At 42.2% G+C, this 13,471-nt stretch overlaps 1 protein-coding gene across 1 annotated transcript; it reads right to left on the bottom strand.

Moving 5' to 3' along the window:
* Positions 1-1,961: 1,961 nt before the first annotated feature.
* Positions 1,962-12,195, bottom strand: AKAIN1 (A-kinase anchor inhibitor 1). Its single transcript, XM_077778270.1, has 3 exons — positions 12,138-12,195; positions 7,244-7,336; positions 1,962-4,051 (listed from the first exon to the last, which is right to left on the bottom strand). Exons 1-3 carry the CDS (start codon positions 12,193-12,195, stop codon positions 3,858-3,860), a joined length of 345 nt encoding a protein of 114 aa, XP_077634396.1. The 3' UTR covers positions 1,962-3,857.
* Positions 12,196-13,471: the final 1,276 nt, after the last annotated feature.

Raw genomic sequence — 13,471 nt, 5'->3', positions numbered from 1 at the left:
TGGTATTGAACATTTTGTATCCATTTTCCTCGAATACGATGAGGGAATTGTTTTGATTATACATGTTTCTTTTTATTCCTATCTCCCTTTCTCTTTCTTTCTTTCAAGTAAGATTGTCCCTTCTGTGTAAGAGAAACACCTTCTCCTATTTTGCCTGTTTCTTCCTAAGAGCCATTTCTGTGATGGTCTATTTTGTTCCCTCTGCAGTTTCCTTTTTCTTTCCTTAGCTACCACTTTTTGATGCTAATGGCATTGAACTATTTCTATTGATGATGAGTTTTTGGCCCCTTTGCTATTTTTGTTACATTTCTTCCAAGAAAGATATTCTACAAGGCAGTTTTAGTCTTCCATCTTAACATAGATATCTTCCGAATTTGTATTTCGTAAGATCCGTAGCTAATTCATATGCTCACCAAGTTCAAGATCAGTGATTCATGTATTCCTGTGCCCAACAGTACTTGCTGTTCCTCACTTAGGATATACTTAACCTCTCTGAGACTCAGTGTGCCTTTATCTGCAAAAGGAGAATGAGATCTTCCCAGATGCAACATGTTGTAAGGTTGTGGCAATGAGAAAAATGAATTAACGTGCAGTAATATATTTCAGAACACCTTTTCACATTCAAGAGAAAAGACATTATTGCGGTTTCCACATTCTCCTTACATGAACTGAAGAATTTGCTCAAGTGCTTAGTTGTTCACCTTTTTGGGTACAATAGTGGTTATACTAGTTACCAGGTTTCTCAGCGATTTTATTATGTAGTGTATTCTCCATTGTTATAGTGGATAAATTTAAAAATTTCCTTTTTAAAAATGTTTTTTTCACAGAGACCTTAAAATCTTGAAAATAGTTATTCATTCCTGATTGGCATAAATAACGTGTGTATTTTTAAATGGTTCATTCATTTTTTTTTAAGAACCTGAAATCTCACCATAAAAGAAGACAGAGTAGGTAAAAAAGAGAGAGGGGAGAAAAATAAAGCCCAGGAAGCAATAAGGTTTTTTTGCATCTATTCACCATACTGTTCACAGTGGATAGATGAGTACAGAAAAGCAACATCAAAGGATTTTTCTCTTTGGTCTACTCCAGGGACCCGCAAAGTAAAAGATGAAGAGCTGATCACACAGAGCTGGGAGGCCCATGTATGCTTGATCATGTAGTAAATCAAGATAAAATTCCTAAAACCAAAAGCTGTGTGCTGGGTTATGTTAATAACAAGTGGAAGCCCACCTTAATCCTAGGCCATGTGAAGATCCACAGGCTCCTTTCAGAGCCAATAAATTTATCTTTATACTGAGAGAGATCAGCAAGGGTTTGTCAGATGGAGGGGCACCTGGGTGATTCAGTCGGGCGGGCATCCGACTTCGGCTCAGGTCATGATCTCACAGTCTGTGAGTTCAAGCACCGCATCTGTGCTGACAGCTCAGAGCGTGGAGCCTGCTTCAGATTCTGTCTCCCTCTCTGCCCCTCCCTGCTCACACTCTGTCTCTCTCTTTCTCAAGAATAAAATAAAAACATTAAAAAAAAAAAGAGTTTGACAAATGGATTTATTTTTATGGCTGAACTTTCTTAGGATTCTGCCAATATGGCACTGATCTATGGAGTGCAGGGGTTGCTTAACTTTCTTTTCTTCTTCCAAGAATTCATCAATATCTCTGTTTCTTGTTGTAGATGTTCCATCTCAGAAAGACAATGGAAGACGTTCAACTCTCCAGGTCCACTCACCTTCACTTCCTGAGATCAAAGGGTCACTTCTTACCACACGTCCTTTTCTGCCCAAGCCTCAGGAACCACCATCCCCCAGGCTGACAGTAAAGGCCCATGGAGAAAGCACTCTCAGGGGCATGACCTCTAGGGGTTTGGAAACCTTGGGGAGCCTCATGGTCCCATATGAATGTAAGGTCCACATATGAAATGAGCCCAACAGTAGGGTGTAGAAAACTTGGCTTACAATGACAACGTATTTCAAGGCTGGATATATTTTATTTACAAATAATGTTGAGATACAGAGGTTAATCGGATGTTCTCAAAGATTCCCACTGGATTGGCACAGACACTCCAGAGAGGAAAGATGGTGCATTTCTGTGTTTCTGTGTGTTTCTGCCACACGATATGACACCAAGGCCCACGGCTGGTTACACCCACACATCTCAGTAGTCATGGTGCCAGATCACATGCAAACTACAAGCACTGGGTTTATTTTTTTATTATAGATTCTTCTGAATAATTTCCCACAATACCTTCATTCCCCTTAACCACACTGTACAATTATATATCAATTATATGACTTCAGATTAACTTAAATTCATTCTTCCGTTGCCATGAGTTCATGACATGAAAAATATTTATGAATAAATCCATTTAAGTTTTAACCCCCTCTGCTCCCTCTCGTAGCCATTAGTCCTGTGAATTTTTTTATCCCATCTGTGCATCATATGAGAGAGTCCAACAAAGTTGATAAGAGATCATGTTCACCCATCTACTATCATCAATAGTATCAATTCTGGAAAGTGTAACATACTAGGATTCTCTAAGTCTATCATAATATCAGTCATACCATATATGCTAATACTGGCTTTTAAAAAAAACTATTACACATAGACATTGATATACTGAAGCCGAAGGGTTTTTGCTAAAGGCCAAATTCTCTCTCTGTCCTCAGTAGCACCAACTCAATAACTGTTGTGAAACCCAGACTATGGGGTTCTAGTGACTTCAGGAATTTGTGCATGATCCACATGGGAGTGGAGCAGACATCCCTACTATTGCCATGAAGATGGCGTTCTTCATACACATACATGTCTATACTGCACGGTCCAAAACATTTACTGAATTGCTCCCACTGGGTTGTCATGCTTCAGAGAGGTGAAAAACGGTTTTCCCATTTGCAGTGTTATTTATTCCTCCTATGCGTAATTTTCATAATCTCAAAAATATCATTTTAATTTGTGGAGGGGAAAAGAAAAACTCCCACCAGCAAGGTACTATTGCGAATGCACAGCTTGATGACAACATAGGACTTATAAAGCCCCGCAGCTCCTTCCAAGGACACTGCACCCCATAATCAGACCCTGGCGTACCCCCAGGATGGAATCTATAGTTGTAGTTGCTCTCCGTGGGGCTGCTGGAAAACAGAGTCATTGGCAACTCGTGCATCTAGATCTATCACTTGTCCTATTTTAATTTGACATGGAAGAAGAAATCTCTATTCCCCAAGGATTTCTGCTCAGAGAGTAAACACCCACTATCAAACACTTGAGAGAACTGAGACCAAAAAACTGAGTTCTTAAAAAGCTAAACTCCTCCTTTTTAAAAAGTAATATAAATATATGCCTTGTAAGATCCTGAGGAACTAAGCCTTACAATTTGCCTTTGCTCAGTTTGATCTCAGACCTGACCCAGTGAAGCCTCTAATTCCGTATCTGACAAACTCCATTCCTTCAGTTGTCCAGCATGTCTTTTTAACATAGTATAAAGGACACAGTACCGCACTCAGTCTTTCAACAAAAAGGATTGCTGGTTAAATCCACAGAAAGATGCATCAAAGGCAAAAGTGAATAAACAAGACAGAATCTAGATAAAAAGAACCTTAAAAATAAATTGGGTTGCAAAACTACTTTTGCAATTATGGTGTTGTAGTCGGCCCTATGTTTCAGAGGCACTGCCTTAATATAAACAGAATCACCTAATGCACTTTTGCGAATCAGGGCTTCTCAGCCAAGGTCGAGCGCAGACTCATTCTACTGCTAGGTGCCCGTGACACTTTGGTTTGCTTTACTGGCAACGTTTTGGCAACGCATCCTATGCTAAGAGGAAGTCTGGTAACCAAGCAGATGACAAGAGCCGGATCCACTGTGTTACTTCTTTTCGTGCTTCTTGGTTAGTTCCCCCACGCCCAGCCGGAAGCTGCCCCCGTCGTCAGCGGGTCTGCCGTCCCTCTGCTGGCTCTCCTGCGAGACTTGCTGCACGGCTTGCAGGATGACATTCTGCACAATCTGTTTGCTGGCTTTCTGCAGCTTCACCTCTTCGGGCTCATTTGCAGGTTTCTCACCTAGCCAAAAGCAGGGAAGGGAGGTAAAGAGAACAAAATTAATTTCAGGAGCTGTTACAGGAAGCGTCAGGCAGGCCAGGTGAGACCATAAGAAGGTGCGAGGGTGGCCCAGTTAATTGTGAGGAGCCCCGGAGGGCACACACTGCTACCGTCTCCCTTTCCAACAGGATCTCCATTTGTTCGCCCCACTCATGAGCCCAATGTATGTTCTCACCATCCCAGAATCCTCTACTGCTAGCAGTTGTCCTGAGAAGATAGCTGTGGCCAACGAGAACCTCTGGGAAAGTTTATGCGTAGGGACACACTCGTGCCCCTTTTGGCCTTTGACACTTACTCCTTCTTCCTATGCAGGATGCAGACATCATGCCTTTAGGTGCAACAGGCAACTTACAATAAGCATGGAGATGAAAGCCAACATTCTGGCCATGGCTGAAAGGAAAAAAAGAGCCTAGTTTGGGAAGCATCATTCAGTATCCACACCAGCCCTGGACCAGGTACTTCTGGACTTCTTTGTGTGTAAAATAAACAAATTTTTGTTGAATCCACCATTAGTCAGGTTTTATGTTACTTGCGACCAAATGTATGCCTAATAGACTCCATTTCACTGGGGCTGGAGGATAGATTATTTCTGAATCCACATTAGGCTCGCCCTTGCTCTTCTAATAACCTCCCGAGGAATGAAGCCATTCACGTATCCAAATCTGTCCTCCATGATCTAGAACAGGGGTTGGCAAACTTGTTCAACAGGACCGGCTGGGAAATATTTTAGACTTGTGGGTCACACCATCTCTGTGAAAACTACTCAGCTCTGCTTTTTGTAGCATTAAATTAGCCCTAGACGACACATAAATGAATGCATATGGTTTTGTTTCCATAACTCATTACTTATGAAAAGTAGGCCGCAAGCCAGATTTGGCGCATAGGCCGTAGTTTGCCAACCCCTGGTCTAGAACGGTGAGAATTTTCTAATTAGAAGGCAGGCAGTCTGCCCATCATTGATTCTTCCCCTTCATCCTTAGTCAAAAAGAAGACAAAACCTTGATTTTATTTGGGCAGCCATGTAACTGGGTATAGCAAAGTTCTGACCAACGAAGTGAAAGTTGAATTAGTAAAAATTCGGAAAAAGGTCTTTAAAAGGAACAAGGCAGATAAAGGCACTTTGCCCTCTCCTCATCCCACTGCCTGTGACTCTGTCACATTGGCTGTCACTACAGGGGCTTTTGCTAACCATGAGGGAATCTTTAGAATGAGCCGTCTTGCAGAGATTTTCAAAGAAAATGTTAGAAGGAGCCTGAGAACCCAATGAATGACCGAGAGCCACATATCATCTCTTAGCTGTCCATCTCCAGGCCTCTTTCATGTTAGAAGAAATATATGTATCTTATTTGATTCACTGTTATCTTGAACTTTCTTTTATTATGCAGCAAACGTATTACTAACTCACGCATGGCAGAATGATCATGAATCGAACGTTTGACTAAAGTGCAATCATGAGCGTTTTAAATCCCACCTGCTTATATTTAGAGTGATAAATAGAATGGGCATCGTTCCTTACTCAAAATCATCATTTCAGATGTTTCCTCTCTTCGCATATGCTGCTGCCATGAAAATGGATTTAAAACTGGGGGTGGGGGGGAGGGCGGCGTTCACCAGGATTGATTCATTAACAACAGAATTGATACAGCCAGGAAAAAGACGTCACGTAAGAGGATACGGAGTCATTCCGGAAGACCAAGCAGCTCTTATCCCTTGAGACAGAGAGTTTCATTTACTCAGCAGCATTTGTGTCACTAGCACTATTTCCTGAGGGATTTACAGCCTAATGAACAAGGTAAGACGAATCTATTCAAAACGAAGGGACAATCCTCACCTCCCTCCCCCGACCTCAAAAAAAAAAAAAAGAATAAAATGAGAAATCTACACCAAACTAAGCAGAGAAGGCATCAAATGCTACAATGTGTGTGACATGACACTTATTCAACACCTGTCTGGTTCCTGAGTACTTAGTGTCCATGACTGTGTATTGGTTAGGGCATAGATGAGGCTGTTGGAATGAAGTAACTCAGAAATACACAAGAAAACTCACACCAGAAAGATATTTGTTACTCTCTCTTGCATCATCCCAGAGGTACTCCAATGTGTAGGTGGCTCTGCTCCACAGGTTATATAAGAGGTCTACATCCTTCTATCTTCGTCTTCTGCCATTTCCTACTATTTTGATCTCATCTGCATGAGTAGAGCTGGTTAACCAGTATCCCATCCAGGACTGGAAGGTAGCCAAAGAGAAAACAGAAGACGATAAAGGTGATTTCCTTTAAAAGAATTATCATATAGGGGCGCCTGGGTGGCTCAGTCCGTTAAGTGTCCGACTTCAGCTCAGGTCATGATCTCATGGTTCATGAGTTCAAGCCCCACATCGGGCTCTGTGCTGACAGCTCAGAGCCTGGAGCCTGCTTCGGATTCTGTGTCTCCCTCTCTTTCTCTCCTTCCTCTGCTCCCACTGTGTCTCTCAAAAATGAGTAAATGTTAAAAAAAAATTTAAGAACTATCATATAAGTTGCAAACATTACTTTGCTCACATTTCTTTGGGGGAAACTGAGTCACACAGCCACACCTAGCCCCACGGGAGGTTAGGCAGGAAATATAGGTGCAAACTGGGCAGCCATACCCTGTACTGAAACTCAGGGAGGTTCTAATGCTAAAACAAAGAAGCAATTACAGATTTTTGAAGTTACTTCTGTGCAATGGCCAAGGCTCATTTGAAAGGAAGAGTATATATTTATGGCAGGTCAAATATGATACTCAGGCAGCTCCATCCACATCACTATAGAGCATAAACGTGTAGACAAATGGAATAATCTAAAAGGTTTGTGTTTGCTCCCGGAGAGAGTATCTTAGCCAAACTATGTATGTGCTAACTTCAAAATGTCCCTGCTATACAGCTATTTTTCTGCCTTTGGATGGAGAAAAGGGGGATATAAGGATAAGAGTAAGCCGAAACGTTAATAGCAGAGAGAGAGTGAGAGAGAGAGAGAGAGAGAGAGAGAGAGAGATTCTACTCTAAATTTAGTTGCAACCTAACATCTGAGCTAAATCTTCACATCCTCTTCTATCCATTATGAAGATAAATTGATTAGAAAGTCAAAGGAGCCTGTGCTAGGCTGTGTCTAGAGTATCCCTTTGGTGACTTGCAAGACTGTTGACCCTCATGGCCCTCATCACCACTTCGCTCTGGGTCGTGAATATCTGCAGTGAAGAGGACAGGACGAAAAGAGTGGCAACTAGCTGGAACGGAAAAAGTGAGGAATGAAAATGAGGGTAAAAGCCACACAAAGCACTTAGACAGTAGCAGAAAAAAATTCTATAAAGCACCACAGAAGACCTCAAACAGCGAAAACAATCCTGAGAAAGAACAAAGCAGGAGACATCACACTTCCTGATTTCAAGCTATATAATAAAGCTACAATGATCAAAACAGTATGGTACTGGTCTCAAAACAGACATACAGACCAATGGCACAGATTGAGGGCCCAGAGATAAACCCATGTGTATATGGTCAACTAATATTGGGCAGGGGCACAAAGAATATTCAATACTTTTCAGGAGAAAAGACCGTATCTTCAATAAATGGTGCTGGGGTAATTGGATATTTACAGGTAAAAGTGAAACTATATTACACTAGTCACAGCAATTAACTCAAAATGGACTAAAGACTTGAAAACCTGAAACCATAAAACTCCTAAAAGAAAATATGAAAATGAATCTCGGCAACAAGTTTTGGGATATGGCACCTGAAACACAAGCAACAAAATTAAAAACAAATGGGACTACCTCAAACTCAAAAGCTTCTGCACAACAAAAAGAATGATCAATAAATGAACAGGCAGGGGTGCCTGGATGGCCCAGTCAGTTAAGCGTACAACTTTTGATTTTGGTTCAGGTCATGATCTCATGGTTCATGAGTTTGAGCCCTGCGTTGGGCTCTGTGCTGACCGTGTAGAGTCTGCGTGGGATTCTCTCTCCCTCTCTCTTTGCCCCTCCCCTGCTCTCTCCCTCTCTTTCATAAAATAAATAATAAACACTTAAAATGAATAAACTTTTAAAACAAAAAAAAAGTTTTTAAAAAGGAAATCCACAGAAAAGGAAGAAAATATTTGCAAACCATATATCTGAAAAAGTTAATACCCAAAATATATTAGAAAAATTCATACAACTCTATAACAACAAAAAATAACACAATTAAAATGGGCAAAGGACCTAAATAGACATTTTTCCAGAGAAGATATACAAACTGTCAACAGGTACATGAAAAGGTTCTCATTAATAATCATTAGGGAAACATGAATTAAAAATACAATGAGATAGCCCCTCATGTCTGTTGGAACAGTGAGCATCAAAAAGATAAGAGATAAATGCTAGGTAGCACGTGGAGCAAAGGGAGCCCCGTGCACTGTTGGTGGGACTGTAAATTGGTGCAGCCACTGTGGAAAACAGTATGAATGTTCCCCCAAATATTGAAATTGGGGGTTCCTGGGTGGCTCAGTTAAGCGCCTGATTCTTGATTTCAACTCAGGTCATGATCTCATAGTTCATAAGTTCAAGTCCCACATAAGGCTCTGTGCTCACAGTGTGGAGCCTGCTTGGGATTTTCTCTCCCTCTCTCTCTGCCTCTCTCCCATTCATGCTCTCTCTCTCTCTCTCTCTCTCTCAAAATAAATAAAGTTTAAAAATTAAAAATAGACTTATCCTATGATCCGACCATCTCACTTCTGGGTATCTATCCAGAGGAAACAAAATCACTGTCTTGAAAATATCTGGACCCCCATGTTCATTGCAGCAAAATTTATAAGAGTCAAGACATGGAAACAACTTAAGTGTCCATTGACAGATGAACTAAAAAAGAAAATGTGACATACGTATATAGTACATGAAAGAAAAATACCCTGCCATTTGTGACAACATAGATAGACATGAAGGTATTGTACTAAGTGAACTAAGTCAGAGAAAGACAAATACTGTATGATCTCACTTATATGTGCGATAGGAAGGAAGGAAGGAAGGAAGGAAGGAAGGAAGGAAAGAAGACCAAATATACAGGGAAAAGAGATCAGAATTGTGGTTCCCAGAGGTGGGGAAAGAGTGTAGAAGTGCTGGGTGAAGGCGATCAAAAGGAACAAACTTACGGTTAAAAGACAAATAAGTAAATAGGAAAAAGTTTTTTCTCTTATTTCCTTGTGTCTATATGAGATGATGGATGGTAATTACTTCTCAGTGTGCATAAGTCAAGTCATTGTCCTGTACGCCTTAAACCTTTACATAGTGACCTATGTCAATTATCTCAATAAAGCTGAAAGAAAAAAAAAGTTAGGTAAACCACAGGTGTATACTGTGTATTAGCTCTTTGGCGTTCAAGGAAAGATACTCTTCTGTTACCTTAAGTTTGGAGGTCTCTTGAGGGGTATGATTACTATTGGGATACATGCATCCTAGCCCAGACATCATAGAGATTTTTTTACTGAGTCTCACATTACAATTCAGAAATTGGAATCATCCAATCTATCTCTAGTAACTGGACTCTCTAGACCATTCTCTGCCATTAGATAGTTTCAACTCTCCATCAGCTGCTTCCAGCCAGCAGCTCTCCTTCCGGAGTCTCCCTGACTTCATGGCATTTACCTACCCCTCTTTCTGCTTATTCACCACTACTTGTAGGGCTTTGTAGTTGTACATACTGCCTTCCTTCTGAGGGCATTTCAGTGAAAGTTCTACTTGTAACTGCCTGATTCTCCACCTAACTTCAGGTGAAGTTCCTGAGAGAGAAACTGAAAGACTCTCTGTCCCTGAAAAAGTGGACTTTCATGTAAGGCCACCTCCTCTGATTGAAGGCCCGTGGTTCATTCTGGCTCAATCAGCTGTGGCCTCAGAGTTTGGATTGATGGGGAGAACACATCTTCATAGGAGGAAGAAACCACCTAGGCTCCCCACATGAGTAAGGTGCCGAGGGCACAGCCTAGACTCACACAGTTGGCTTCATCCAGTATAAAAACTGACCGGTGCGTCTATGGCATTCACTTGAAAGGAGAGGACATTTGAGAATATCCTGATGGAGACCCGTAATAAAAATGCAGCATGAAAAAGTGCCTTACAACCCCACAGAAGGCAGAGCCAACCAGAGAAATCCTTAGAGTCTTGCCATTTACTTACATGCATTAAACTTACTTGAAATTAATGAATCACCTACATGTTGTACATGGCCACTTGCCTAATTTTAAATGATGCAAATGTCCTCTATCCTAATTAGCATTTACAAAATCATTCGGGTATTTCACAAAAGATGATGAATTGATTTAATTAGCTTTAAACTCGAACTTCCCAATATAAATACCCCCAAGTCAAGAATGTGATGTAACTAAATTTTTCGTGTCTTTCCACCTCAAATCATTACCTACCTACACACACACACACACACACACACACGGAGAGAGAGAGAGAGAGAGAGAGGCATCCTCATGTCCTGCTGACATGTGACACCCAGCCCACTCCATGGGGATCAGCCTTCCACAGATGACACTGAGCTTGGAAGCCTTCCTCCCCGCTCCTCAGTGGAAGGTGTCGGGAACTCAATGCAAACGGCTAATAATTGGTCATAATTCTGCATTTATATCCATTAAAACCATGCTTCTAATCACCACAGGATGATCCTCCTGGTAAAAATGGATAATTTTCCCCTCTAACAATCTACATGCCACTGGCCTCTATTACATTAACCCTATTATGTTGCAGTTGGGTGTGTTTTAGAAAAGGTCAGCGGTGCCATTTTGAGGCAGAATCTATTTAGTGATTTTCCTTCGAACACTCAGAGAGTATGGCAGAGGCTGAACCATAAGCAGCGTCTCTCTCTGTGGTCTCTTCTCACTAAGTATGCAAATTACAGAAGGCCCGGCAGGGCAGGATAGGGCCCTGTCACCACAGCCGCCCGTACTCTCCAAAATGCTCAGTGCTCCCGGTGGTGACCAGGGAGCACATTTTTTATCTTCCCCTCTGATTGCTTGAGACCATAAAGACAGCATTATCATTCATCAATGACTAGCTTGTGGAACACAGAGAACTAGAACTAATTCGGGTCCCTTTATTAATGGAATGATAGTCTATTTTCCAGCTCGAAGTACAGGAATTTTCCATGAAAGACCAGATGTTAGCTCTCAGTCATTTGTGCCAACTGCTAACACAGTTGTCCTGGCTACCCTGCCTTCCCACTGAGCAAGCCAAAGTTACATGCCTTCCTGGCAATGGAAAGGCACAGTCGCTGACCTTCCAGCTTGCTGCTAACACCCCCAAACCAGGGCTGCTTTCCTATGCACCCCAACCAAATCAGAAGCATCATCTTCGTGTTTCTAAAAGGTAGAGCTGAGACACGGAAGGCTTGGCAGGCATTGGCAGGTACAGGACACTTCTAAGTCATATTTGAGCGATGCCCCCCATCACCACTGGCACCCGCATCAGATCAAGCACAGGGCATGAAGAAACACCCCTGACTGCCTGCAATGGCCAAGCTGGCCATTTTACAACATGGCAAGCTACTCCCATAAACCACACAAAGTTCTTAATTGAAGTGTCCAATAGAACAAGATGAGATGGGAGATAGTTCTTGAGCATCCGTATGCAGGGTCCTGTGGAAAGTAACATGGGCCCCGAGGCCCAAGTGTTTCATTCAGCCTTGCATTCATTCTTAAAAATTACGGAGCACTTCCTATATGGCAAACATTGGATGAGGGATAAGAGACTAAAATGTTGAGCAAAATAGTCACGATTCCTGCTTTACTGTAGTTTAAAATATAGTGCAAGAGTCAGGTGTTGATGAAAATAATCAAATAGGTTTATAATTTTGCACTGGGACCCATGCCATGAAGGGACCTGGGGAGCTGATTACAAGAGAAACTGATCTAGTCTGAGGTCAGGGAGGGATGCCCTCGGCAGGCGACTTTGAGGTTAACAAGGTATTAACCAAAAGGAACGTAGCAGGAGTGGGAAGGGAAGAACATGTCAGGAAGGAAGATCAATCAAGCCCAAGTGGAAATTCCCTCACGTGTGTGGAGCAGGGCCCTGTGGGGAATAGAAGGTAGCCTTGGTGGCCCGGTGCCCATGGTGCGAGGGGAGACCAGAGTCAGTGCCCAAGAAAATGGGCCAGCCTGGTGGTACAAGTCCTGGCAGGCTGGAGGCTTCAGGTCTTTTTTTTTAAGAGTGAAGCTGCTTAAATTTGTGTCCCACGTAGCAGCTGGAGAAGTCCGAGGAGAATTATGTAACCGAGGTGGGAACACACAGGGTTTGGAGCAGGTCTAGATATACAGGTTGAATTTGGAAAGGCCACTGGGAAAAGAGAGTTCTTGCCCTGGCCTCTGAGGCCAGCACAGACATGTGACGGACTGACTCGGTGTCCTAGAAAGCTTGTGACCTTGTAGAGCTAGCTCATTATTTTAGAACATAATTTATTACTGGGCTGCCATGTGTTATTTTTAGGAAAGCTGTAAGGAAGGGTGCCAATAAAACCTGAAAAGGAAAAGACAATTTTAAACAAGAAATCGAGTTTGAGTATGTCGGCCGAAACAAAGGTTATTTCGAAAAGGAACAGCAGAGAGGCAGGACCTAATTTACCAGCTCTCAACACCAGCAATCTGTAGCAATTCAGAAAGTGCGATATTGATGCAGGGATGGAAAACTTGGCCAACGAAATAGAATTAGAAATCCAGGAAGAGCCCTACCCCTTTGAGGTCACTTGATTTGTGAAAAATAGGACACCACAGCACAACGGGGGAAAGACAGTATTTTCAGGCGATGAGGGGAGCCAGATAGTTATTCATATAGAAACGATAATGAGCTTTGGCGATCTCATACTATACATAAAATAAGCAGGTCCAGGTGCACTTCATATCTGTACTTGAAATGTGAAACAGTCTGGAGCACAGAGGCTCTTTAGGACAGTGAAGATACGTTGTGTGACACTGTAATGGCAGAGAACAGGTTAGTCTACATTCGTCCAAAGCCATAGAATGTACAACATCAAGAGTGAGCCCTTGATCCATGGGGGATAATGACGTACTGGTGTAGGTTCTGCAGCTGTAACAAATGCACCACTGCGGTTCCGGATTAGCGATACAGCAGGCAGGGGGCATGTGGGAAATCTCTGTTCCTTCCCCTTAATTTTGCTGGGAACCTAAAACTGCCCTAAAAGAAAATAGTCTTTAAATGACTATCCTCTCTCTCTCTCTCTCTCTCTCTCTGCCCCTCTCCCCCCTACACATTCTGTCTGCCTCTCTCGCTCTCAAAGAATAAACGTTAAAAAAAACTGTTTTAAGGGCTATCAAGCATTTAGAAGAAAGTCTAAAAGAATATCTTTATGACATGTGGGTGGGCAAGGATTTG

Source organism: Crocuta crocuta, unplaced genomic scaffold (genome assembly GCF_008692635.1).
Source record: "Crocuta crocuta isolate KB4526 unplaced genomic scaffold, BGI_CrCroc_1.0 scaffold26, whole genome shotgun sequence".
Classification (NCBI taxonomy): domain Eukaryota; kingdom Metazoa; phylum Chordata; class Mammalia; order Carnivora; family Hyaenidae; genus Crocuta; species Crocuta crocuta.
This window is presented reverse-complemented; position numbering and strand designations above follow the sequence as displayed.

What these genes read in the sequence shown, in the direction of transcription:
- AKAIN1 (XM_077778270.1), bottom strand. Translation starts at nt 12,195, where the DNA reads ATGGGCACCGGGCCACCAAGGCTACCTTCTATTCCCCACAGGGCCCTG. An exon ending in CAGGGCCCTGCTCCACACAC is followed by an intron (nt 7,337 to 12,137) that starts GTGAGGGAATTT and finishes TTTCCGTTCCAG; the next exon opens with CTAGTTGCCACTCTTTTCGT. An exon ending in CCATGAGGGTCAACAGTCTT is followed by an intron (nt 4,052 to 7,243) that starts GCAAGTCACCAA and finishes GCTTTTGGCTAG; the next exon opens with GTGAGAAACCTGCAAATGAG.